We start from the raw sequence: 23,243 nt of genomic DNA on the forward strand, positions 1-23,243 counted from the left end.
GGACCGGGAGGCTCGTGAACCGGCTCTTCATGGCGGTCTCCGTCCTCCCTGCCTCGCGGAGGGTTTTCTCACCACTGTCACGGTGACGCCTGATCTAAAACAAGCGCATCCATCCAGGAGGGCTCCGAAGTACAAGCCACCACCGTAGCTGGCACCCAAGGAGAAAACAAGGGTCGTGTGTTCTATCACTGGGAAAAAGCTCATCGGCTGAGGTGGATTTACTGAAAGGTGGTGCATGTGTGACATCCTGGATGTCACCACAACCAACGGGAGTCTCAGGAGCATATGCAATTATTCGGCCTTGCTTCTTGCCTTTGGAACATAACCCTTTGTGCAATACGAAACACTAAGCTTAATGTCACCACTAGAAGCTTCTGACTTCAGAATTCTCTGCGCTTTTTAGCTTAAAATTGATGGTTCTGCTTGGATACTGAGCTTCTTGGAGGTAAATCATATGCTGTGCATAACTAATGACTGGAAACCCATGGTAAAAACCAATAATTTGAGGATTAATATTATGATCTCTCTATTCTAATAGTGTGAGAAGAATAAATCTTGGACGGTGAGTATGGACGAGCACCTCCACCGGGCACTGGGTCTTTGAGTGCCCCTGGGAATCGGGTCAGCCTCTGACCTTAGGGCACTTTCAGTCATACTTGTGCTGCTGGCCTCCTCTCTGCTGTCACATGATCCTGTGCTAAGGAGAAAAATTAGCAAAAAATTCCACTAAAGAGAGCAGGGTAGTGAATACACACTGAAAACCCTAAGTTTATCAGACCCAAATCAGAAATGCAGAGTGTGGTGGCCGCCATACCACCTGCCATGAGGGAGACGTGAACTCACACAGAAGGGCCCTTGGAAGTGGCTGGCTCAGGGGCGGCTATGGACTAGGAGAAGTTGTTCAGGGCCCGTAGCCACCCCAGGTGGCTCTGTCCATGGCAATGGCCAAGGCACGCTTATGACCCGAAGAGTGGAGGTGCATTCCGAGCGCTCTTGACAGGCACTGGTTTAGTGCTGTCATGAGATCCTAAGCAAATGCAAAGGCGTTCTTCTTTACCAAGCACGGCATGCATTTTCAGAGTCTTGGCAGTTTCACTTAGGAGGTGATTAAAAGATCTGTGAGGAGGGAGCGGGGAGAGGAAGGAATGCTAAGAGCCTACGTACACGGAGCGGACAGTGATAACACGAAGTGTGAGGAACAGGTGAGTCTACAGCTGCCAAGAAGAAATGAGCATCTAATGGTGGGAAATGGCAGAAGGGAGCCTCTGGCCCCTGCCACTGGCCAGGGACCCCATCCTGATTAGGACCGAACGGGTGTGCTCTTGGATCCCTTTCTGATGAACGGCTTTCATGACCTTGCCCAGCTAAGGAGAGCAGCACCATTAAAACCAGAAACAAGGAGCTTTCCTGGCTCAAGCAGTTGAGGGCCCACCTCCCACACGGGAGGTCCTGGGTTTGGCTCTTGGTCCCTCCTAAAGAAAACAAGCAACATGAGCAGACAACAAGCCGAAAACAACAACAACAACAAACCCAAATGAGTAAACAATGAGTAAAACAGATGAGGGAGCCAACTCAGGGGGGCTGACCTGGCTCTGTGGTGGAGCGCCCGTCTCCTGCATATGAGGTCCAGGGCTCAATCCCTAGTCTCAGTACCTTAAAAAAACCAAAAACCACCACCACCAAAACACCCAGAAACAGAGCACCCGAATCAGTCCACAAAAAACAGAGCACCCGAATCAGTCCACAAAAAACAGAGCACCCGAATCAGTCCACAAAAAACAAAGCACCCGAATCTGTCTATAGAAAGGACATTGGTCACCAGCCAATTCCTCCTTGGGGCAATGACCACAGGATGCTACAGCACAGGCTAATCATGCACCCCTACACGGGAGGCCACCAGAGATGACGGCTTTCAGGTGCAGGAAAAGCAGATTCCAAAAGCGCATCCCATGCTCCTCAGCCTTTGGGGAGGAGATGGACACCTGGGATGAGCTTAGGTGCTTTGGATCAAAAGACAGGAAGAGACTCTACCTTTTCCTTCTGTGAGGAAGGGGGTACCCTCCAGGTGGGTCCCTCCAGCCCCGACAAAGGAGCATGACGCATCAGGGACAGAGTCAGGGGACTGTTGGGCTACATCCTCCTCGGGAGAAGCTTGGGCCCCTGGAGACTGGGGGTGGAAGCGGTCCTCCCCCATGCCCCAGGACACCACGGAGGCAGAGCGGCCAAGCCGCTGAGCTGAGCGCCCCAGTTACAGTCGTGAACGGCAGGGCCAAAACCACTCTGCTAAAATATAATTCTTTTGCCACATGGTAACGAGAAAACTTTTTTCCCTCCTATTTAATCATCAAAGTGTTTCTGGTTTTGGGATTCATTTGAGGGAGATTATCTGATTTATAAATTCATAAATAAGATTGTCTTTCCATTTCATGGTTGGTAATCTGGAAACAATTTTGCGGTTTAACTAAATTACAGCAACTTGAAACTTACGCGGCCTTCTCCCATGCCGAAATGTTATGAAGAATGTTTAATGTGAAAGGCAAGAAAGAGAAATGCCATGGAGGAAGAAAAATTAAATACCACCCTGTCATTTTATTGCAGCGGCAATTCCGCATGATAATCACCAGAATATTAAAGACGCTTCAGCTAATTCTTGCCAATATCGCTCGGTTTGAGGTATTACAGAACTGGTATAATTACTGTTAAAGAGATGGTTTGAGGATGGAATCGTAAACTATTTTCTTTCATTCCATACACCGTATTTATGGGATCAGCGGGCACAGTTACCTCGTCATTTGGTGCTATAAGTCAGCCTGTCTGGATGGCTCTTCTCGGAGCCCAAACACAATATTAATAAAAAATCCAGTTGAATCCAGGTGAAGGGCCGATTCCAGGGTTGGAAACATGGGCGCAGCCAGGCTCCCCACATGCTCCATGCCTGCCTGAAGATGTGGCAAAACACGCCCGGCCGGGGGTCTGTTCTCTCCTTCTTCAGGGAGCAGGGAAGGGGCGGCTGGAGCCAGGGACTCCCTGTGCACGACTTTGGGGGTGCAAGTGTCCCCCGCAGCATGCTCTGCCTAGAGGAGGCTGCTTGTCTTCCTACCCCCCAAGACCGCATGAAGCCCGAGTTCAGTTCCGATGGTGGCAGAGCTAAGTAAATTAACAGCCAGTGTAACTCAACACCTTAACGAGCGTCGAGCTGGGAATTCCCAACAGAGAGGTGGTTAAGCGTCCAGAAGGCGTGCTGGATTAGCTGGCTGTGGTGAGCGAGCCGAGCTGTTGCGATCATGCCGTGAGCCTTTCTAACTGGTTACTGACCAGGCGTCTGGGATGCAGCACAGCCCAGCGCCACCGCAGTATCAGAGGCTGGCGTTTGGAGAGGGCCTGCTAGGTGCAATCTCCCATCTGCTACTGTTCTAAGAGTCTGCAGTTTTATCTCTTCTTGCTCCTTCCCCCTGTGGCAGTTTGAGATTATTTTATGAATCCCCGAAAGAGAAGGATTATGTTTGTACACTAATTTCTTCCTCTGGGTGCGATACCCTTTGATTGCATTAAATCCAGCTTGGATTAGACTTCCTCTTAAGATTAGGGCTTTTGATTGACTCCATCTGTGGGTGTGACTCAGGCTGAGTCCCCGCCCCCTTGCTGGGTCTGATAAAAAGGGACACTCACACAGGGGACAGACACAGGGGAAGAGAGAGCGCTGTCACTTCTGATCCTGCCTTGTGACATAAAGGAGAAGGCTCAAGCAGCTGAAGCCACGGGGAGAGATGGACCATTTGCTGGACAGCTCAAGCTGACCTTGGGAAGAGAGAGCTGATACAGGAAGGCCTAAGAGGCAGCCGTGTGCCAGCCTGCAGCTGAGGTCAGGGAGAGGCGGAGTAGCTGAGCCTGAGAGGAGAAGCCCAGCGAGGAAGGCTGAAACCTCGCAGAGATCACGTGCCATCTTGCTTCAACACGCACAGCTGAATTTGGTGAGAAAGTGCCTCTTATGGTACCCTGAGTCAGACTTTCCATAACCTTGGGACTGTAAGCTTTTACCCCAAATAAATACCCTTTATAAAAGCCAGCAGATTTTGGGTACCGTGCACCAGCAACCCTTTGGCAGACGAATACACCCTATCACCCCTCTCTCCCTAATGAAAGTAATACATGGCCCATGAGTCAATCAACAAACACTTTTGAGCACTTGATCCGTGTTGATAAGTGCTAGGCCCGGTGCGAGCTGCTGCGTACACAGCAGTGAACCTGGCACTGGCGTCCTTAGGGAGAACCTTCCCTTTGCAGAGTCAGTTGGTTTCTGGGAGAAATCTCTGAACTCATCAGACTTGGCAGTGCTAAAGGCATTTTCCAGAACTGAACAGTGAACGGGCTGTGCCGTGTTTGCTGACGCCAGATTCTTCAGTATGAGGGAAGAACCTCTAAGTAATTAAAGCTACTATTTTCAGAGGAGTTAAGCAAAACTCTGGGAGCCAGATTATCTGAATTTATGCTCAAGTTTCCAATACAATTCTGAGTGATGAACTTTCTGTTTCTGCCCAAAGTTGGCCTATTGGTGAAAAAGCTGTATCACCAAAGGCAATCTTCCCTAAACTCCAATAATTGTATCTTCTGACTGAACCATTAGAGTTATTGAGGAGTCAGAGATGTGGTCAGTGGGGACAGAGACATGGGCTACCCCGACACACACCCCTAAATATTTCAAATGCATCGATATCGTCGCCCTACAACTGCATGCCCTTAGGAGTGTTTTCTTGTATTCTTGGAGTCCAGGATAAGGATGGGCACAGAAGGCTGCAAACACACAGCCAAGCCTGGCCCCGAAGGCTGCTCTTTCTCTCTCTGTCCTCTGCTCGTGGAGTGAGAAGACAACACGTTCTGCCTCCCCTGCAGCCGCTTCAGTCCTTCGTTCTGCCTATCCTCTCGCCGTCTCCCCCCCTTTAGAATTCTGTATTCTGCATCCTTGAGTTTCCTGTCAGCCCCAGAAAATGCCCTCCTCTCCTTGGATAACTTCAGCCTAGGAAATAGATCTCCTGCCACTTATTCCCAGATCAGCAACTGCTATTGCTAGTCGTCTGCACCAATACCCCTTCCTCCCCTTTGCATTACAGATCCTCAGACTCTTCCTCATAGCCAAACTCTGACCTTAAATTCATACTTGGAATGGTTTTCCCTACCAGACGTGGAACTCCAAACTCCCATCCAAGCACAATCCTCCTTTGTTATTTGTATAAACAAGCTCCTTACCTGCCTCCCTGCCCCCGCTATCAGGACTGTCTGGGAAGTGCTGGTAAAGTTTCCTGGCCCCAACCAGCAGTGTCGGCCCCACACACTCTCACTGCCCTGCCCCGGGATTCTTGCCTCCAGGCTCCTTCTCTGCCTGGCTGTTCCTGCTACCACAGATCAGCTGAGGTGGAAAACTACTGGAGAAGCAATGGTCAGGCTGCTTCCCCCATGCCACTTCCTTTCGGTGACACCTCCAGGAGACAGACAGGGGGAACAAAGTTTCTCACTAGGTGATGAGGTTTTCCCAAGTTCAGGAAGGACTGCTACCAAGCCCAGGTGTCATCAGAAATCACGAGGAATTCCTGCCTCTGGCCCTAACTCTGACCTGGGAAGACACACCCAGTTACTGACTCCTGTTAAAAAAAAAAAAGGTGAAAACGGGAGTCCTATTTAGAAGGAAATGAAAAAAAAAAAAGGCATTTCTACGCTTTCTTGCCAACTTTGCCCCAGTGTTGAGAAAATGAAGGTTGGTGATGAGATGCGAGGAGAGAAGGCCGTGGAGAGGCTGGGCTTTCCCTCCAGCAAACAGCTCCTCTCCTATTAGCGCCGGGTGCTGTTTACTTTCCTACATGCCTTGGGTGACCTTGGGTCATCAAGGACTTCAATCCAATAGCCACTTATGCATCGTGCGCGCCGCGGGAGGCGCTGGGAAAACGGTGCCAAGGGTTTCTTCTTGACCCTGGGCTGTGGGTGATTCAGCTGGGGCCGCGAGAGCCGGCAGCAGCCACTCTGAGCACATCCACGGAGGGTCACAGAGGCCGGCGGTCCGCCCTGGCAAAGGCCACGCTGCAGGAGAGAATGGGAGGACTTTGCCGCGAGGGGCCGCGCGGTTGAAGCGTTAGGCCAAGGGGAGCGCGACGGTCTAGCAGCCCAGAGGCCAGAGTCCCGGCCCCTCCTCCCCCTGCGCGGCGGCCCCTTCGGCCATTCGGCCGCCTGATGTTCACCAAGCGCCTTCCACGTGTTGGCAGCGATCTAGGCACCCGGGACACAGACGTGAACAACAGACACCGGTCCTCGGAGGTGAGGCGGACGAGCATTCCACCGGCACGCAGGAGGAGCAAGTCTGAGACCCTGATAATATCAGGGAAAATGAGGCGGTGGGGGGAGAGGAGGGGCTTGAAACTGGAGCTGGGACGGTCAGCGGACCTCCCCTGAAAAGCCCGGGAAGGCCAGGGAGCGGCCTGGCGCCCAGTCCGGGGAGGGCGCCCCAGGCCGTGGGAGGTGCAGGTGCACCTGCAAGGCAGACGTGTGCCTGGGCGTGGAGGAGAGGGAACGAGGACACGGTAGAGTCAGAGGATCAGGGAAGTGACCGTCCAAACAGGGCCCCCTGGACGGGGGCAGGGCTGCTATCCTGCGGCCAGCGGGGACCTGCCCGCACTGTCCCCACAGCAGGGAAGAGGCTCTCCCAGTGGTCCTCGGAAGGCCCGGCTTCCCGTGCGTGCGACGGGAGCCCCTGAAGAGGACGGAGCCGGGGGTGCAGGGCGCGTGGTGATGAGCAGGGTCACCCCGACATCTCCACTGGGAACAGACGAAAGCACAAGGCAGCAGGTGGGGACCGGTTAGGTGGGAGGATGGAGGCCGGGCAGGAGAGCAGGGGTGGGGCCAGGGGTGGTCTGCACGCAGACCCGATAGCATTCCGACTGCCCGGATGCGGGGAGCGGGAGACGCACCCCCAACGAAGCCCGCCTTGGCCACTGGGAGGATCGCTGTCCTGCCTGGGCTGGGGTCATCTCTGAGACCCCACGGCCAGCGGATCTAAGGGGAGGTGTCAGCCCCCGGCCTTGCTAAGCCTCAGTTTCCCCAATTGAATTGGGCCAACCACGGCCTCAGCCATCCACAGGGCCATGGGCATCCAGCCGAGCCTGGGAAACGAGGCCAAAGGCCGGTGCACGCCAGCCCCGTGCTCGGGCGGGCGGGGCTCCTCTGACCCCCAAATCCATCCCCTTCACAAATAATCCTCCGGCGCCAGCCCCGCAGCAGGTGGCATCTGAGTCTAGAGGCGAACGGAACAAAGGTCTCACCTGGTGGAGCTTCCACCCCAGGGGGTGAGGGCAGGGTCGAGACTCTGAGCCAAGCAGGACACACGTGCACCTGTCCGTATACACACGTCACAGCCTCCCGTGCTCAGAGGGGCAGACTGAAGTGGGAACAGGGGTTGGGATTGCGGGGGGCTCGGGGTGGGGTGGGGGCCCAACCAATAGGGTGGCAGGGAGGCCTCTGAGCAGAGGGGGGCTGCGCTCACGGGAGGGCGCAGGATGCACAGACCGCGTGGAAGGACAGTCCCTGACAGGCTGGGGGGCAGGGAGCCCACGGGCTCCTGTAACCCCAGGAGGAAGGCCTGCCCCTGTGGAAGTCTGGAATTATAGAATTTTCTAGCTGGGAGGAGCTTCCCCAGGCCTGCACCCCCAGCAGGCACCACCCAGGGTCACCGTGCAGCCAAATTCCCGCACCCCAGGGCCAAGGCGCCCAGAGCCGTCCCTGTCCCCCACCTTCTGTCTGGCAGGCAGCTCTGGCCGGGGCGGGGGTGCCCCAAGTCAGGGGGGAGGGCGCAGGGTCTGGAAGGCCCACTCCTGCGCCAGGTGCTTCACTGCTCTTTGCTGTAAGGAGGCAGGTTCATGGAGAACTCTCCAGGGTAGTGATTTCACTCCCTTTTTCGTTCCCTGCACAGAGCGCCACAGAAGCAGAGGCGGGAACAGCTCAGCGAGGCAGGGGTTTCCTGCAGAGGTGGAGCCCAGGGGCCCAAGTGGGGCGGCCCACCGCCCCCTCTGCCTCCTTTGGGTGCCCCCGCTGCCCGGGAGGGCGGCCTCTGCTCCCGGCTCCCAGGCCGAGCGCCACCCTGCCTGGTGAATCACCCTCGCTTCCCGGAGGGCAGCTTTCACCGTCCTGTTCGGGAAGCGACACCTCATTTTTTGCACAGGCACCAACTTGCGGGGATGTCCGTCACAGGCTCCGAGACGCTAGGCCTGGGAGGTGGTGACAGCGCGGCGCGACGCTGGCCCTACTGGCCCTACAAGCTCGCCGGGGAAGCTCCCCACTCGGAGCTGCTCCTCTCCCGTGGAATCGCAACGTGGAGCCAAGAGGCTGACCCGGCAGCGCCTCCTGCGCCCGGGCTGGCTGCGCGTCGCCCCTTCAGCTGTCTTGGGCCCACGGGGCGTGGCACAGGCTGGCTTCACTAAGGAGAGAGCGCCCGGATGACAGCGCGGGGCAGGAGCCCTCGGCGCTTCCCTGGTCGCGGACCTCTGGAAAAGTCTCGTCACTGCCCGCTTCCCCTTCGGAAGGCCCGGCGCTAGGCCTGGGGGTCTGTCCAGAGCCCTTGGGCCCTGAGGACGCTCGGGGAGGGGACGAGGGCACTGGGGCCGTGGGGCTGCGGCAGGCGTTCTGGGCAAGGTAGACGTTTTGAGGCCTGTGCATCTTAAAAGTGAGCAGTAATGCTGGCTCTGTCTTTTGCATCCCTTCATTCATGAAAACTAAGGCCTGAAATGCAAATAAAGGCAGTGTCATCTCCATGCAGACAGAAGGACAACCATGCCTGAGGGACGTGGCTCGGTGGCACGAGGGGACCGGCCGCTGTGCTCACGGCTGCCGGGCCAGCCCGTCCAGAGGCTGCATCCGGCTGCTCTTGTCATCCTTCCAGAAGCTGAACGCTGCACTTCCACAGGCACTCTCCCTCAAAGCCGGCAAGGAAGGGGCTTGTCTGCAGCTCCTGACGCGCAGGCCACTAGGGTTTCCTTTCTGATTTGAAACTAAGGCAGCTGATTGACAGCACCTTATGAATATTCAAAGGCACGGGAGCACATTTTAATTGGATCTAATTAGTGACAGGTGATGGCTTTTCGTTTTGAGAAACGGGATGCTAAGGTGGCACAGAGCTGGTGACAGCCATTCCGCTAATGTTTTTGACTCGGCACCCTGTGCGGAGCAGAACCAGCTTCCTAAATTGTCGGAGGGGTTTGCGTTGCCCGTTCACCAGTCGGCACCTGCCTGAACTCAGCAGTCTGAGAACGACCAATAGACAGTTCTTAACCAGACAGTTTTATTCTTTGAAGGAAAAACAGCATTTCAGCTTATCAGCACTTATTTGATTTCTGGGACTGGCAGAATATCACGTCGGTATATCATTTTTAAAGACAAGCCGGTCTCTCTTCCCAGATGAGGTCTCTCGCTTCCCATCGCACACGCCCTTCGGCTCCCGCCAGCCTCGCCTTCCCACCAAGGCTGCAGACCATGTAACTCCTTCCCTGAGTGCCTCACAGTTACCGTCTGTAGCACATCTTTAGAACTGATTATGCACCAGCAGCTCCCAAATCACGGCAGGTTGGAAAGGTTCCCTGTCCTTTCACTACTGCGCACGTGGGATGTCCAGCTGGCCCGCAGAAGCCCCCTCGGCCGCTAATGTCATCAAGGGCGTGTTTCGCTCGTCCTGCCGCTCCTCCCTGTTCTCTGGGAACACGTGTGCTGACTCCACGCTCGACAGACATGCTGGGAACAGACCTCCCCGGCGGCTCGGGCTCTGGAACGTACCCCCTCGGCGGCCTGGCATTTCCTCCTCCCCTCGCCAGCAGACCTGCCACTCTCAGGGGGACAACAAGAGCATCTCCAGGCATGGCCAGAGCCAGAAGGAACTTCAAGAATGAGCTCCCGCTGCAGCGGCAGCTCCGACGAAACAAGACTCGGCAGGCATTGGCAGCCCGGCTCCCCGGGCGCTGGCCTGGGCGCAGCGGCCGTGCTTACGTGGAGCTCTGCATGCTTCGGATCTGCCTTCGCGGCTCCACTCCTTGCCCCTAGGGCCCACTTTCAAGTTTCTTTGCATCTGGCAAGCCTGCAGTCCAGACCTGAGCACAGGAGAGGAGCCCAGTAAACTCTGATGGCTCCCAATCAGAGCAACACAGAAAAGCAATTCAGACGAGGGCCGAGACCAGCAGGCACTGTCAGCATTGAACAGCGGAGCTAAGAATTCCGACCGTCCCTGCTTAGCGCGCTCCTGTCAGTCACGGGCAGCTCTAAAGGACGCCCTAAACCTGCCGTTCTCCTTGTCCCTGACTCCACAGGCCGTGCATCCTTGCCTACTCGTTTGCAATGGGGTTTGAAACTGGTTCTGATCATCTAAGCGTTGTAACTGGGACCACTGAGCCCAGCTAATTCTGTTCTCTGCTCACACTCACCCCCTTTATGCTCTTCCTGGTATCGAGTTAACAAACTGTCTCTCTGCTTCTGGAGGCAGAATCCCTCGTCTTAGCCACCTCTGTGTATCGAACTCCTCGTTTTGTTGCATCTAGAAGAATGCTTTGTCCAAAGCAGTAATTCCCGAGCACTTACTATATGCCAAGCGTGGCACCAAACACTTAAATGTGACGAGTTGTTCCATCCATTATCCTCCTATTTCACAGAGAGGCAAACTGGGGCAGGCAAGAGTCTGTAACCTGCCAAAAGCCCCAACGCTGGCGATGATTAGAACTGGGATTCCAACCCAGGCACTGGCGTCCACGTTCACACACACAGTACGTTCCTGCCTCTTGATAAGCGGTGGCAGGCTGATGGACTGACGATGATAAAAGCAATTCCTGCCGCCACTGAGGCTGCTTTGCCAGCAGGCACAGGGCAAAGGGGTGGAGTGTGGGCAGTCCCTCTCATGAGTACGTTCCACGGCTATTGTGCCAACTGCCATTCCCTGAGCACGGGCTCCTTTCCTTTCTCTGTTTCACTAGGAGAACGAGGCCAGACTCCCTTTAAAGCAGTGCTTCTCAGCTGGGGCGTTCTGCTGCCCCTCTGCCCCCCAGGAACATTTGGCAATGTCTGGAGACAGTTTTGATGGTAGCAATTGGGGGTGGGGGGAGCTTCTGGAATCTAGTGTGGAGAAGTGGGAGGCTGCTGGTCATGCTAGAGAGCTCAGAGCAGCTCCCACAACTAAGACACACCAGCCCACCACGTCAACAGTCCAAGGTGGAGAGAGCCTGCTTCAGCTCGTAGGAGAGTCCTAGTCCAACTAGTTAGGAGAGTTCTGACACGCTTCACCTTGACTACACAGGCAGGAAAGGAGAAACTTCATCAGGCTTTTTGGACCATTAAGACTCTGCTTTCTAGCAAGATAAAGCATAATTTAGAAATACCTCGAAGGTCTGCCAGTGACGGCAAGCATTTTTAAATGACATAAATTTGAATGGAGGGAAGCGGACTTGGCCCAGGGTTTAGGGCGTCCGTCTACCACATGGGAGGTCCGCGGTTCAAATTCTGGGCCTCCTTGACCCGTGTGGAGCTGGCCCATGCGCAGTGCTGATGCGCGCAAGGAGTGTCCTGCCACGCAGGGGTGTCCCCCGCGTAGGGGAGCCCCACGCGCAAGGAGTGCACCCCGTAAGGAGAGCCGCCCAGCGCGAATGAAAGTGCTGCCTGCCCAGGAATGGCGCCGCACACATGGAGAAATGACACAGCAAGATGACGTAAGAAAAAGAAACAGATTCCCGTGCCGCTGACAACAGAAGTGGACAAAGAAGAACACGCAGCAAATAGGCATAGAGAACAGACAACTGGAGCGGGGGGGAAGGGGAGAGAAAATTTTTTTTAAAAAGTCTGAATGGAGGCTTTCATTTGATCAACCGTTAAACCCAGGCTCCATCCCACCCCTGAAAGCTACCAAGACAATACCATTTAATCCTCATGAAATGAGAAAGCAATGTACAATGATTAAGAACAGACACAGCTACCAGGCGGCACGCAGCCTTCCTCCTGCACACAGAATTTTCTTTCCCCTTCTTTCGAACTGGCCAAAGGCCAGGCGTGCTGCTTCCTAAGGCTACACTGCCACACAGATCATGATGGAATCTCACCTGATTTCTCTTTATCCGGATACAGGTGCCCAGACAGGGCAGGAAGTCACTCCTCGGGGGGACTCTGCTCATTTGCTCAATGCTCTAGGTGCAGAACAGTGCAAAAATATGACTCCGGTTCAAGTTTCCTGTGTCTCGAAAAACCATATTTCCTTGGGAAGAATCTGTTCTACATTTGGGAGGAGAGCTATTAGTCGCTTTGCAATGCGTGCTCTTGAATTCTGAGTGTTATTTCCATAAAGATATTTTATATGACATGATACAAAATTACAAACAGAAAAGAGCAAAACATAAATGTCCTAGAATTTTACAATGTTTAAGGGCTGTTTTATGTGCCATAATAAATAGCAGTAATGATGCTGTTTAATGAAGTAATTTTACAACGCAGGGACGACAGCGCTTCTTGCACTCAGTTATCTGACACACACCACCTCACGCGGCAGAGTTCCTCCCACTCTCAGGAAACCACTCTCTCCTTGGAGTCCCAACCGACTGGGGAGAAGTCATCTGGGGCAAGTGACGTCATCCATCAAGATAATTTTCTTTCTAGACATGAGAGTCACCGTCCTTAAAGTCAGGGTGGTTGTGCTTTTCCCCAAATCTCCACAGCCATCCAGAGCTCTCCTCGGAGGAGAACCCTCCTAGAATTCTGCATTCCACCATACACACTGTTTTTTCCAGACCTTCTAGATGCAATGTGTTCTTGCTCATGAAATGCTTTGTCGAAGCATCTCTAAAAAGAAAAGGGCCAAATTCCTAAGATCAAGGCTCACACCCAAGGGAAAGACTCTGGGCTGGATTACCTAGTCGCCAACACTTAATTTTCAACTCAGCAGAGTTTTTATAAAATCAGGTTCCCTCGAAAAAGTGAGAGTTGGAAGTTTCCTGATGACAGATGGGAAAGAAAGACTTTTTCTCTCTGATTTCTGAAGTCACGCAGTTATGCGGTCTATTCTATAGAAGCACGCTTTCAAACAGCATGTGAATCCAGCAGTGCCCAAAATAAAGCACAGATTTCTCGGCCTCCCCCCTGTGTTTTTGTAATTCCACATCTTGAATGTAAAATTTCACTTGAGAGCCTCATATAAAAAACACGCTTGGATTTATTTGCTTTTTAATATTATGAAATGGCAACGGAAATTGGTATGGAAGTTTATGGGACCCTGTACTCGTGAAGCTGGACTTTTAGGGGAGTTGAAGACTCTTTAATAATATAGATTAAATATTTCTAAAATAACATCACACTATAGGCTAGACAATGGACTATAACGTGCTTCAGTAACTGTTGGCATTCTTTTCTTTTTAAGTTTTATTTGACAGCGTACTTACATTCATTTTTTGAAAACAAAATCTACCAAGCATGCTCTCCTCTTCTTTTGCTATTTCTGCATAATTCTGCTAAATAGATACTAGCTAAATGGATACCAGCTAGGGTTGTTGTGTTTTAAATGGCACAGGTATATTTAGCAGCCTAATTATGCAAATTCTACCATGTTTATGATTGTAAATACCCTGTAAGAGCAGTTACTTGGCATCTAGTCCTGAAACACTTTTTGAAGAGTTCCGGGAGGAATGCTCTGAATTCACCCCTGAACTCACTTCTCTGTTGGGTGGCGCTAGGGCTCCTGGTCCTCGCTCACCGCAGAGATTATTTTATAGTGGTGAAAAGTGTGAACGCGTGAGTGGCCCTGGACATTCTGCCACTTACGGGCACTGTGACCTTGGGAAGTTACATTCCCTCTCGGAGCCTCATTTCCCACTTTCGTAAAATGGAGCTGACAGGAGAACATACCACCCTGGTTGTCATGACAACCACTCCATATGACGCACGGCAACACTTCACATAGTGCTTGGAGGCCCGCAAGAGGCTCTTGATAGAGGATCGCTGCCATCAGTGCCATCCTTCTTTCGATTACTACAACTATAATTCGGCAATAGTACATTTCAACCTGGCCGCCAAGCTCTCCAGCCCCTTCAGGGTCAAATTCAGAAACACTGAGGGGATGACAAGCCCCGGACTTGCCACTCTTCCTTCTGCGTCCTGGCCTATCTGGGAAGCAGGGGGCAGGGGTGGCAGTGCTCCTGGCAAAAGTCCCCGGTGCAAGCCGCCCCTCTTACACTTTTTATGATGGGACTGGGGTGAGTTACTGAGGATGCCACAGCGACTCTGAGTGACTTCACTGCAGAGACAGGCGTGCTTGTGCGTGTAAGAGTGTGTGCACGTGTGTGTCTGTGTGTGTCTGTGTGTGTATTTGTGTGTGTGTGTCTTGGTGTGCGTGCACCTGCTCCTGTATGCCTGTGTAAGTGTGAGTCTGCGTGTGTGTGCGTGTCTCCAGGAGAAGCCGTCTCACCAGGCCCGCGTAGACAAGCGCTCTCGTTCCTCCCTCTGGGGAGAAGATGACTAGCCCCAGAGAAGCCACCTAGGCAACGGGTGACGCCATTTTTGTCCTCTCTGTGCTTTCACGTTTTGAGGCATGAAAAAATGCAAAACTTTAAAATTATAATCATAAAAAGAAATCATGTCAGGACAGTGGTGGCCAAGATGTCAGTCTATTTTGGGTGAGCGTCTTTTAAGTTCATTTTTCTAATTTTCGTTATTCAGAAATAGAAGATAATTTGGATTTTCCGAAAAAGGTTTCAAACACATAATACAGAAATCCATGGAGTTTTCTGAGGCTTGGTAACATGGAAATACCTGAAGTTGGCAGATTCTTTACAAAGAGGAAGTGGAGGCCCTAAAAAAAAAAAACAACCCAACACTGATGCTGCTTCAAGGCTAAATCCTTTGAGATTCTGGTTGGGGAGCCGAAGAGAGAAGACTCTGCCTCTTAGTAGACAGTTCCTTTGTTTTATTCCCTTCCACAACCAAATTCCTTGAAAAACAGGTTCGATGATATTCATGATGTTACGTGCATGTCAACCGTACGTGTGACCGGTGCTAGGGTGGAGAAGGACCCAGCGGTGTCACTGTCGCCGGAACCCGGCAGGGTGGGAGCACAGCAACACTTTCACATCATACAGGATGGACCCAAGTTCTCAGTCCTCCCCAGTGTGGAGAGAGGGGCGCAAGGAGGCTGGGAAGGGGCCGAAGCCCTGGCGCCCCGCTCTATCCTGGAAATGCGTCCTTTTTAAAGTGCCCTGGATTCGATGCTTGGGCATCTGAGCCCCCTGCTCTCAGACACCCCGCTCCCAGCCAGCGCCCCAGAGCCCACTGCGTGGGTGCCGTGTGACGTCAGCTGGTGCGTTTGGCGCAGCTCCCAGCCCGGGGCGCCGCTCGGTCTTCGCCCCACACCCCCGGCTCTCTGCCACCCCGGCAGCGTCCCCTTCTTTGACCCTTAGAAGTCCACTTCCTAATGACCTTGGAGAGAAAGGCATGACTGCTCTTTTCCAATTCTTAATTTTTCTTGGTCCTACATTTTCAAGCCAATCCCTCTGCTGTCTTTCTAACTGGGTGAGAGTGAGAATTTGTTGTCGACTCAGGACCCCCAAGCTTCCGTCTTCCTCTTTCTGTCCTCCTGGGACTTTCTGCTGTGATAGCCCCTCTGAACAGATAAGGAGGAACAGACCTTTTATCCCAAAATTCTGCTAAAGAGGACAGGGCTTTCTCGGCTGTGTGTGCAAGGCAAGGCGGACGTGTCCCATTTCACTCACACCTGGGGCTTCTTTTCATAAGATTACGAAGTGGGGGATGGTACCCCCTTCAGGAAGGGACAGGGAGCAGGGGTTCTGGGAAGGCACTGGGAGATTGAGTACCTGGATTTCAATCTGCACATCCCCCTGCATTCACATCTGATGACAGGTAAAACGCTTACCCTCCTTTGGCCTCAATATCTTTGGACAGATTTTTATGGCTATAGTTATTTTGTTGATTTTCTTCAGGCTAGAGAAATCCTCCCTATCAGAGTTAGCTTTTCTATTACTATATGAACTTTGGAGGGTTTTCAAGATGTAGTTCTTGGTGGGTACATTATTAAAAAAATATACAGATATATATATAGAGAGATATACGTATATACATATATACACACGCTTTCCAGAGTGTTTCACCCACAAGAAAAAGCTGCCGATCTGAGCAGTACCCGAGTATTAAATCTTAGCCATTCTATTTTCATGCAAATCCACGTTTATCACCCTAGAAGACAGACAGCAAGTCCCCCAAACAGGTGAAAGAACAAAACTGCATTCCACAATTTTGGCCATCCCAACCAGTTCCCGCTTGACCACTCACTGTCAGTGGCAGATCAATTATTGCGATCGCTCCGTCTACTTGACCGAGTGATTTCAGTCAACTGCCATTTCTTTCAAAATAATTCAGATGGACCCTAATGACGACGCAGTTATAACCTTGCTCAGGGGCCACACTTCTGGTCACCGTGGAGGTGCCGGCCCTTCTCGGGCATGACCGTGGGCCTGCAACGACCGGTGCTGACGAGGACGGCCTTTGCACTCTGACCCTCCGCGTACCCTGTGCCCTCTGCCCCTCAGCACGCCCCAGGGCGCTTGGCCAACACGGCTCCCTCGGACTGACCTTGGCCAATCAGCCCCAAGGCTCCCACCTTGTCCCTTACCTGGTCTCCCTGTCCTTGGGTACGGTGGCTGTGCTGTAGGCAAACACTTGCTTCTCGACCAGCGGCGGGCCGAGGTCCACCATGCCGCTCAAGCCCGGGGCGCCCCGGGGCTTCTCGAGGTACACCAGGGTGCCCGGCTCCTTTTTAAAGGCCTGGCGGCTGGGCGAGCCCCGGTCGGGCTGCATGGCGTGCGGGGGTCCGTGGACCCCGGGCTGCGGGTGGATGTCCATCAGCCTCAGGTCGCCGACCCGGTGGGGCGAGGCGGGCGGCGTTTTGGAGCCCAGAGTCGGCAAGTGGCTGTCGGGATATTTTCTGGATTTCTGCCTGTACAGGGACTGCTCCATATGCATCTCTGCCTGCAAAGAGGGGTTACAGTAAGCGCTCGCCGAGCGGATCGCCGTGCGGTGGTACGCGATGATGTGGTCGGGGACGTCCAGAGGGTGCCCGCCATGGGAGGAGGCGATGCTCATCCGCCCCTCGTGGTAGAGGTAAGGCTCCGCGTAGAAGCCGTCGTTGCGGTACACCGTCAGGCTCTTGCCAGCCATGTCTTCGTCTGGCTTCACGTCTCTTCTTTCTAAAATGGCGCTTGGGCTTGGGGAGATGGATCTGGAGACAGGCAGGCTGGAGAGTCTGTCCCTGGGGATGGTGGCATTGCCAGGGACCACCATGGGGCGGCTGCCCCCGTAGGGGATTCTAGAGGGCGAGGGAGGCATGGAATGGGGCACGGGAGTGGACGGTGGGGAATTTGGGATGGCATGGGCTGGCTGAGCTGTGGATCCAGGTCGAGAGGCGCCAGGACCGTCTCCTCTTGCATACACAAGTTCTCTCTGCATCTGGAAAGAAAACAAGAGATTAGAAGAGCTACGCTGACCTTCAGGTTTTGAGATGGGACTCCACGTGACGGTGAGGCCCAGGTCCCAAAGCCCCAGCACCTGTGACTGTTACTTTATACGGCGAAAGGACCTTGCTAAATCAAGTGCTGACGTCAGGGTCTTGGCAGGGTGGTCTGGGTGGGCCCAGCAGAGTCCCAAGGGCCTTTATAAGGGAAAGGGGGAGGTAGGAGGGTGATGGTTGGGGATGGAGACGTGACGAGAGAACAGTCAGAAAGAGACCGGAAGACGCTATGCTGCCTTTGAAGATGAAGAAAAGGGCCAGGAGCCAAGGAATGCAGGCAGCCTCTAGAAGCTGGAAGAGCAAGGACACCGAGTCACCCTCCGGCATCTGGCGAGGGCACGGCCCAGGCAATACCCTGATTTTTGCCTGGTGAGACCCGAGTTGGACCCCAGATCCGTCAGACAGTGAACTCGGGGTACGCCGAGGCACCAAGCTGGTGGCCATCTGTTACAGCAGCGACAGGAAACAAGTATCCCTGGCGCGGTGCGCCACGCCGTGAGGCCCGCGGGACACCCAGCACTGGGTGCGAGCGCCAGGGTCCTGGCTTCGCAGAGATGCTCAATAAACGCGGGTCTCCGGATCGCAAGTGGGAATTGTTTTCTAAAACGTGTCCTGGGCACGTGCTCTAGCCTTAGCCCTGGGGAAGAGTGTCTTTCTGAACTGACACAAAGCCATGACATGGCCAGAAGGGGAAGGAAGGACATGGGAGGAAGTCTCATTCATTCGCCACCGAGAAGTGGGGAGGAAAAGCTGATCTGGGGGGCGCGTGGGCAAGTGTGCGGCGGGGGAGAGGAGGGCAAAGCCGCCTGTCACACCCTGTCTGGCCGCCAGGGTACGATCAGGAGCTTCTTGGCGTGACCCCGGGGCCCAGTAGCGCTGCCCAAGGGGCCCGCCTCTTGGCTGTGTCATTATGACTCTCTTTAGGAAACACGGTGCCCCCCTCTGAGAAGGCGGAACCACGGCTGAAGAATCCACTTAACAGGGAGAAAGGACACCACACGGCAGCCACGACACTGAGGCCGGCGAGGAGCAGGATGCCAGCTAAAAATCAATTCAGGACGCGAAGAGCTGATGTTTTTCCTATCAGTCAAAGCACAAGCCTTGCCCGGAGGTGTCACGGACAAGGACCGTGTGAATGCCTCTGGGTGGGGGCACAGGGATGCGCAGGACAGAGGAAGGGGGCGCAAGAGCCAGAGCCACAGGCGGCGGTGAGGAGCGGGGCGAGAGGGGAGAAGGCTGAAAATGAAGCAAAGCGCGAATGCCTTCAACGGTACCAACAGGTTTCCCACCATGCAGATCCGCTCGTTGCTGTAACAATACTCCCCCAAGCTTGCCCAGAGCCTGGCCTCCTCCTAGGGCACAGCTGTGGGTGAGCGGACCGAGCCCGGGCCTGCGGAAGGCACGCAGATGCATGCCCCTCTGAAGGGGACGCCAGGGAATAATCCGCCCCCACCCCCGTGGCATCCTTATCTTGCCCCCGGAAGGACCCAGCAGTGCACAACTCCTGACCCAGGTGTTTTTCACGTTACGGTGGATTTCCTAATGGAAGTGACTCCTGAAAGGGCAAGCAAGGTGCAAACGTGTAGCAGCAACAGAGTGGTCCACGGTGAGTTCCCTCTGACCCCTTAGGGAGCCGACTTTCTGGGGATCCCAGGGTATGCACGCTCACTACTCATGAGTGCGGTTTTATGTCCCAATACCCCCACTCCCCGCCAAGGACGGCTGCCACCCCCGGAGGCTGGCTGGCCCTCCATCCTCTGCACCTCTGCATCCTCCAGCTGCCCTCCCCCAGGCCGCTCCCCATTTCTGGGTCTGCCGTCCAGGCACGCCTGCTCTTCGTGGCAGAGCCCCTTCGCTCCAGCCCACGCCAACCCCCTCTGCTCACTGGGCACCCCCGTGGCTCAGGAGCCCAGGCCCCAGATCAGGAGGGCCAGGCCCAAGGTCACTGTGAGATAATGCACGTGAGGAGGAGGTTCTGTGGCTCCTTGGCCAAGGGACGGAGCAGCGTGTGCGGTGAGTTTTGGGCCCTTCAACACTGGTGTAAGCACCTCCTGCGCTGTCTCCCACCAAGCAGGGCTCAAGGAAGGAAGCAGAGTGGGGCCACTCAGGTCACAAAAGGCAAATAGGACTCTGGTCAGCTGGGGTCATGCCACATTGCCCACTCAGTTGGCCCACACAACACGATAATCGGATGACTTCATCACAGCAACTCGAGCCAGCTGCTGGGTCCAAGCGTCAGCCCCGTCCCCGAGGGGTCGGGCGCAGCACATGGCAGGTACTGCTGTTGTTGAATGCAAAGAAACAACAGCTGGAAGAGCCCCTGAGGACGAAGAGCTCGTCCACGACCGTCGCCTTCTCTTTTCCCTCCTTGTCTGATTTCAGGTTGCACCTTGATTTGGAGGATCCTGAGCCCAATTAACACACGGCAGAAACCTTCCTTTTTCTGGCAATGAAGAAAAAGGGACTTAAAGACCCTAGGGAGTACAGAACTGTCTGTACAGAAGGGTGACGAAGAGCAGAGGAGGGAAATGTAAAATTACTTTTAATTAGTGAAAAGTTCAGTACATTTCATTTTAAGCAACAGCTATCTCATATGGCTTTTAAAAACATGTCTGGCGATGTGAAAAGGAATGGTTAGGAGGTAGACAGTACAAACTAACTTTAAAAATAAAACATTAAGAAACCTCACTGGGTTTCCTGCTGGCATGCCTAGAGGAAATCAGAGGGAAATGTGACAATTCACAATGATTCTGAGCTTTTGTGCAACCGCACAGGTAATAACCAACATCCTCAACAACCAGGATGACACTGGCACCAGCCTAACCAGAATGGGGCCTCGGTGGGTGAGGACGGATGTCCACCACAGCAACCACCATCATGGACCTGGTAATGGCCTTCTCCACTTCCAAACAATCTTGCCATCCTCTAACAGGGTCACTGAAAATCACAGCGATCCTGGGTTATCTACGGTGGAGTTGAATGGAAGGATTCAGTTATGAAAGAACAGGTAATCTGAGGTTGGATGTTTCCATCGCTACAGGTGACTCAGCGGTTGGAAATCTTTGGCAGAATTCATATGTCCATTTACCAAGCTATAAGTGACTTTCCAAGACTGGGTTTGCAAAAGCACCCTTATAATTTCATCTAAATAGGGCCCAAGAAGAGCAAGACACTGTTCCCACAATATGGTGGGCAAAATAGTTTCTAAACCTACAACTAGAATGGATGGAGCCTTAGAAAGTAGGAAACTTGGGTTCACACACTAAAAGGTTATGCATCAACCAAAATGCAACTCCCTCTTTGGGTGTGGATAGAGGAGCAGAGAGAATCTCTTTCAAGCCTTCAGCGTGAACTCCTGAGGACACCACTTGCCATTCCAATAAAAAGTAGCCTTTATTTGCTCCAAGAGATCTTCATGGCCTGATTGGCTGGGGCAGGATCATGATTGCAATTCTAGAATTCAGAATATTAATAATGAGAGCAATAAGAAGCCTCAACCTTCCATGCAAGGGGTTTTTCCACCGAAGTGGCTTTCTAGAGTCAGGCGCTTACATGGTTTTGTTTTGTCTTTTAACTCTTACTTGGCAAATGAGTAAAGACATGGCATTAAATATGCAGTTGGTTTTTCCTGCACTAGTGCTCAAAGTCAGATCTTCTAGTGAGAAAATTCTACTAAACATCAGAGAGAAAATAAACAAGCAAATCACACACACAGTGGCCATTGTTAAACACCCGAATCTCTTATTCTCTCTGAAGCCACTAATCTCCATCATCTTATTCTTAGTAAGTTAAAAATATCTGAATATACTCTATCATTGACTTTATTTTCCCAGAAAATTTCAACAGTAATATCTTTACATGAGATTTCAAGAATTTCATTTTACAGCAAGAAAGAGATCATGTAAACACAATAATCAAGGTGTCTCTACATCTTTCCACGATACAACATAGGTTCTTTGCCTGCACCTCAGCTCAGAAAAGGAAAATTTTCATTTATCTGCACTAAATAGATCAGTAGCATACAAGTGAGACCATTCTCTCTCAGTCACCAGCTTTGCTGGGCATAGTCTTTCCCTCTTTTCATTACGCCCAAATCCCTAACGTCCCTTGGACGTGTGGGTCCTTCTATTTCTCACAAGCAGGGCAGCTGCTTCTAGACCCTTACCACGAAGGCCCCCCCGGGGCCACCATCCTTGCCCACAACGTGCAGCTCCGCAAGCTGTTGGCTGCCGTAAATCCTAAAGCCCGAAAATATCTCGGCCAGCTTCAAATGAATCATCTCAAGTTCGAATCAGGAATCCTTACATGTAGTTAAATTTCATTTCCCCCAAGCACCGTGAATTAAATCAAACGAAACTTACTTGGAAGTTTCTTGACTGTGAGAAGTGGGAAAAATCTTAAAATCATTTCTAGAAAAAAAAGCTGTTGCTAGGAAAAAAAAAAAAAGCAACACTAGCATGAGAAATGTTTATTCAAAATGCTTCTGGAAACCAGTGTCATGTAATCTTGTCTCTTGGTGGAGGAGTTAAAAATACAAATTTTTGTGGAAAGAGAATATTATGTACAGTTTACTGTCTTTCAAAACCCCACCCTTCCAAGTCTACAATTTGTAAACATACCACTCAATCAGACCACACAATGAAGTCACCAGACAAAAGGGATTCTTAGGGGACTCTTTCATCCTCCAAGAATTAAAGACACTCACTTTTCCTTAAGGAAATCACCTGTATGACCAGCGCCGGGGAAGAGAACATTGGCTCAGCTCCAGTTCCGCGGTTCCTTTGTTCGCTGGCTTCATCTAAAATCTTCGGGTCCACACTCGGATAGTTTAGACAGCTTTCTCTTCGCCGAAGGCAATATCACAAAGGACACAAAGACCCTAAAACGTTCCCCAGCTTGAGTGTTCACAACCAATAAAGCCCATTTTGTTTTGCCCAGTCTTCTGAGTGAAGCTGCCACAGGCAGAGGGAAAAAACAGCCCTCCCCACGATAAGCCAATTTCTCCTCCCCTTCGAAATTAGTCACTGAATAACCTCAACCCACACCCAACCGCAGGCTACCCGCCTGGGTGACTCAGCCCCTTAACAATTGCCTCCACGGAAAACACACACCGGTGGACGAAGTCTGAGGAGCCCAGGGAGATGGGTTAATCATAAAAGAAATATTACAAAACGGATTTTACTAAGGCAAACAGGACCGGTACAACGAGCGAAGAAAGCAGCCACCTACCACTGAGCCGTCGGAAATCCCAACTCGCTACTGTCTCCCGAGGCGGGACTGCCCGGCACGTGAGCTGCTGTGAAAACCCAAACAGCACCCAACACCCATTCCGGGCCAGACGTTTGAAGCCGTGGGCTGGCAGTGGAGGAAATGGGAGCCTTTGCCCCACCCCATTCACAATGCCGGAGAGAGAGCAGGCACAGTAGAGGAGGCTGTCTATTGATTAACCAGCCGGGCTCTACTTGGCTGGACTTTGGGTGGCAACCCTGGATGGGTCCCCTCAGTGCTGGGAAGACAGCTGCCAGCATTCTGGAAAACATACCTGAGTGAGAAGTAAGACAGGGAGCCAAGCCAGGGCTCCGTGGGAAGGGAAAACGGCTCTTCCGCTCCCGCCTGACACAGACAAGGGTGCTAGGTCCACTGCAGTAGCCTGGCGCCTCGTGGGCAGGGCTGCCTG

The 23,243-nt window shown here is 52.8% G+C and overlaps 1 protein-coding gene across 17 annotated transcripts in view; it reads right to left on the reverse strand.

Moving 5' to 3' along the window:
• Positions 1-23,243, reverse strand: part of KIAA1217 (KIAA1217 ortholog) — a 687,185-nt gene that overhangs the window by 43,649 nt on the left and 620,293 nt on the right. For 14 of the 17 annotated variants that reach the window (XM_058297837.2, XM_058297848.2, XM_058297847.2 and 11 more), the window contains one exon: positions 16,673-17,505. In XM_058297837.2, the coding sequence (XP_058153820.1) occupies positions 16,673-17,505 (833 nt within the window). Of the gene's footprint in view, positions 1-16,672; positions 17,506-22,271; positions 22,564-23,243 lie in introns of those variants that run through there. The other 3 variants (XM_058297845.2, XM_058297843.2, XM_058297841.2) reach the window with 2 other exon arrangements.

This window comes from Dasypus novemcinctus, chromosome 5, assembly GCF_030445035.2.
Source record: "Dasypus novemcinctus isolate mDasNov1 chromosome 5, mDasNov1.1.hap2, whole genome shotgun sequence".
Taxonomy (NCBI): domain Eukaryota; kingdom Metazoa; phylum Chordata; class Mammalia; order Cingulata; family Dasypodidae; genus Dasypus; species Dasypus novemcinctus.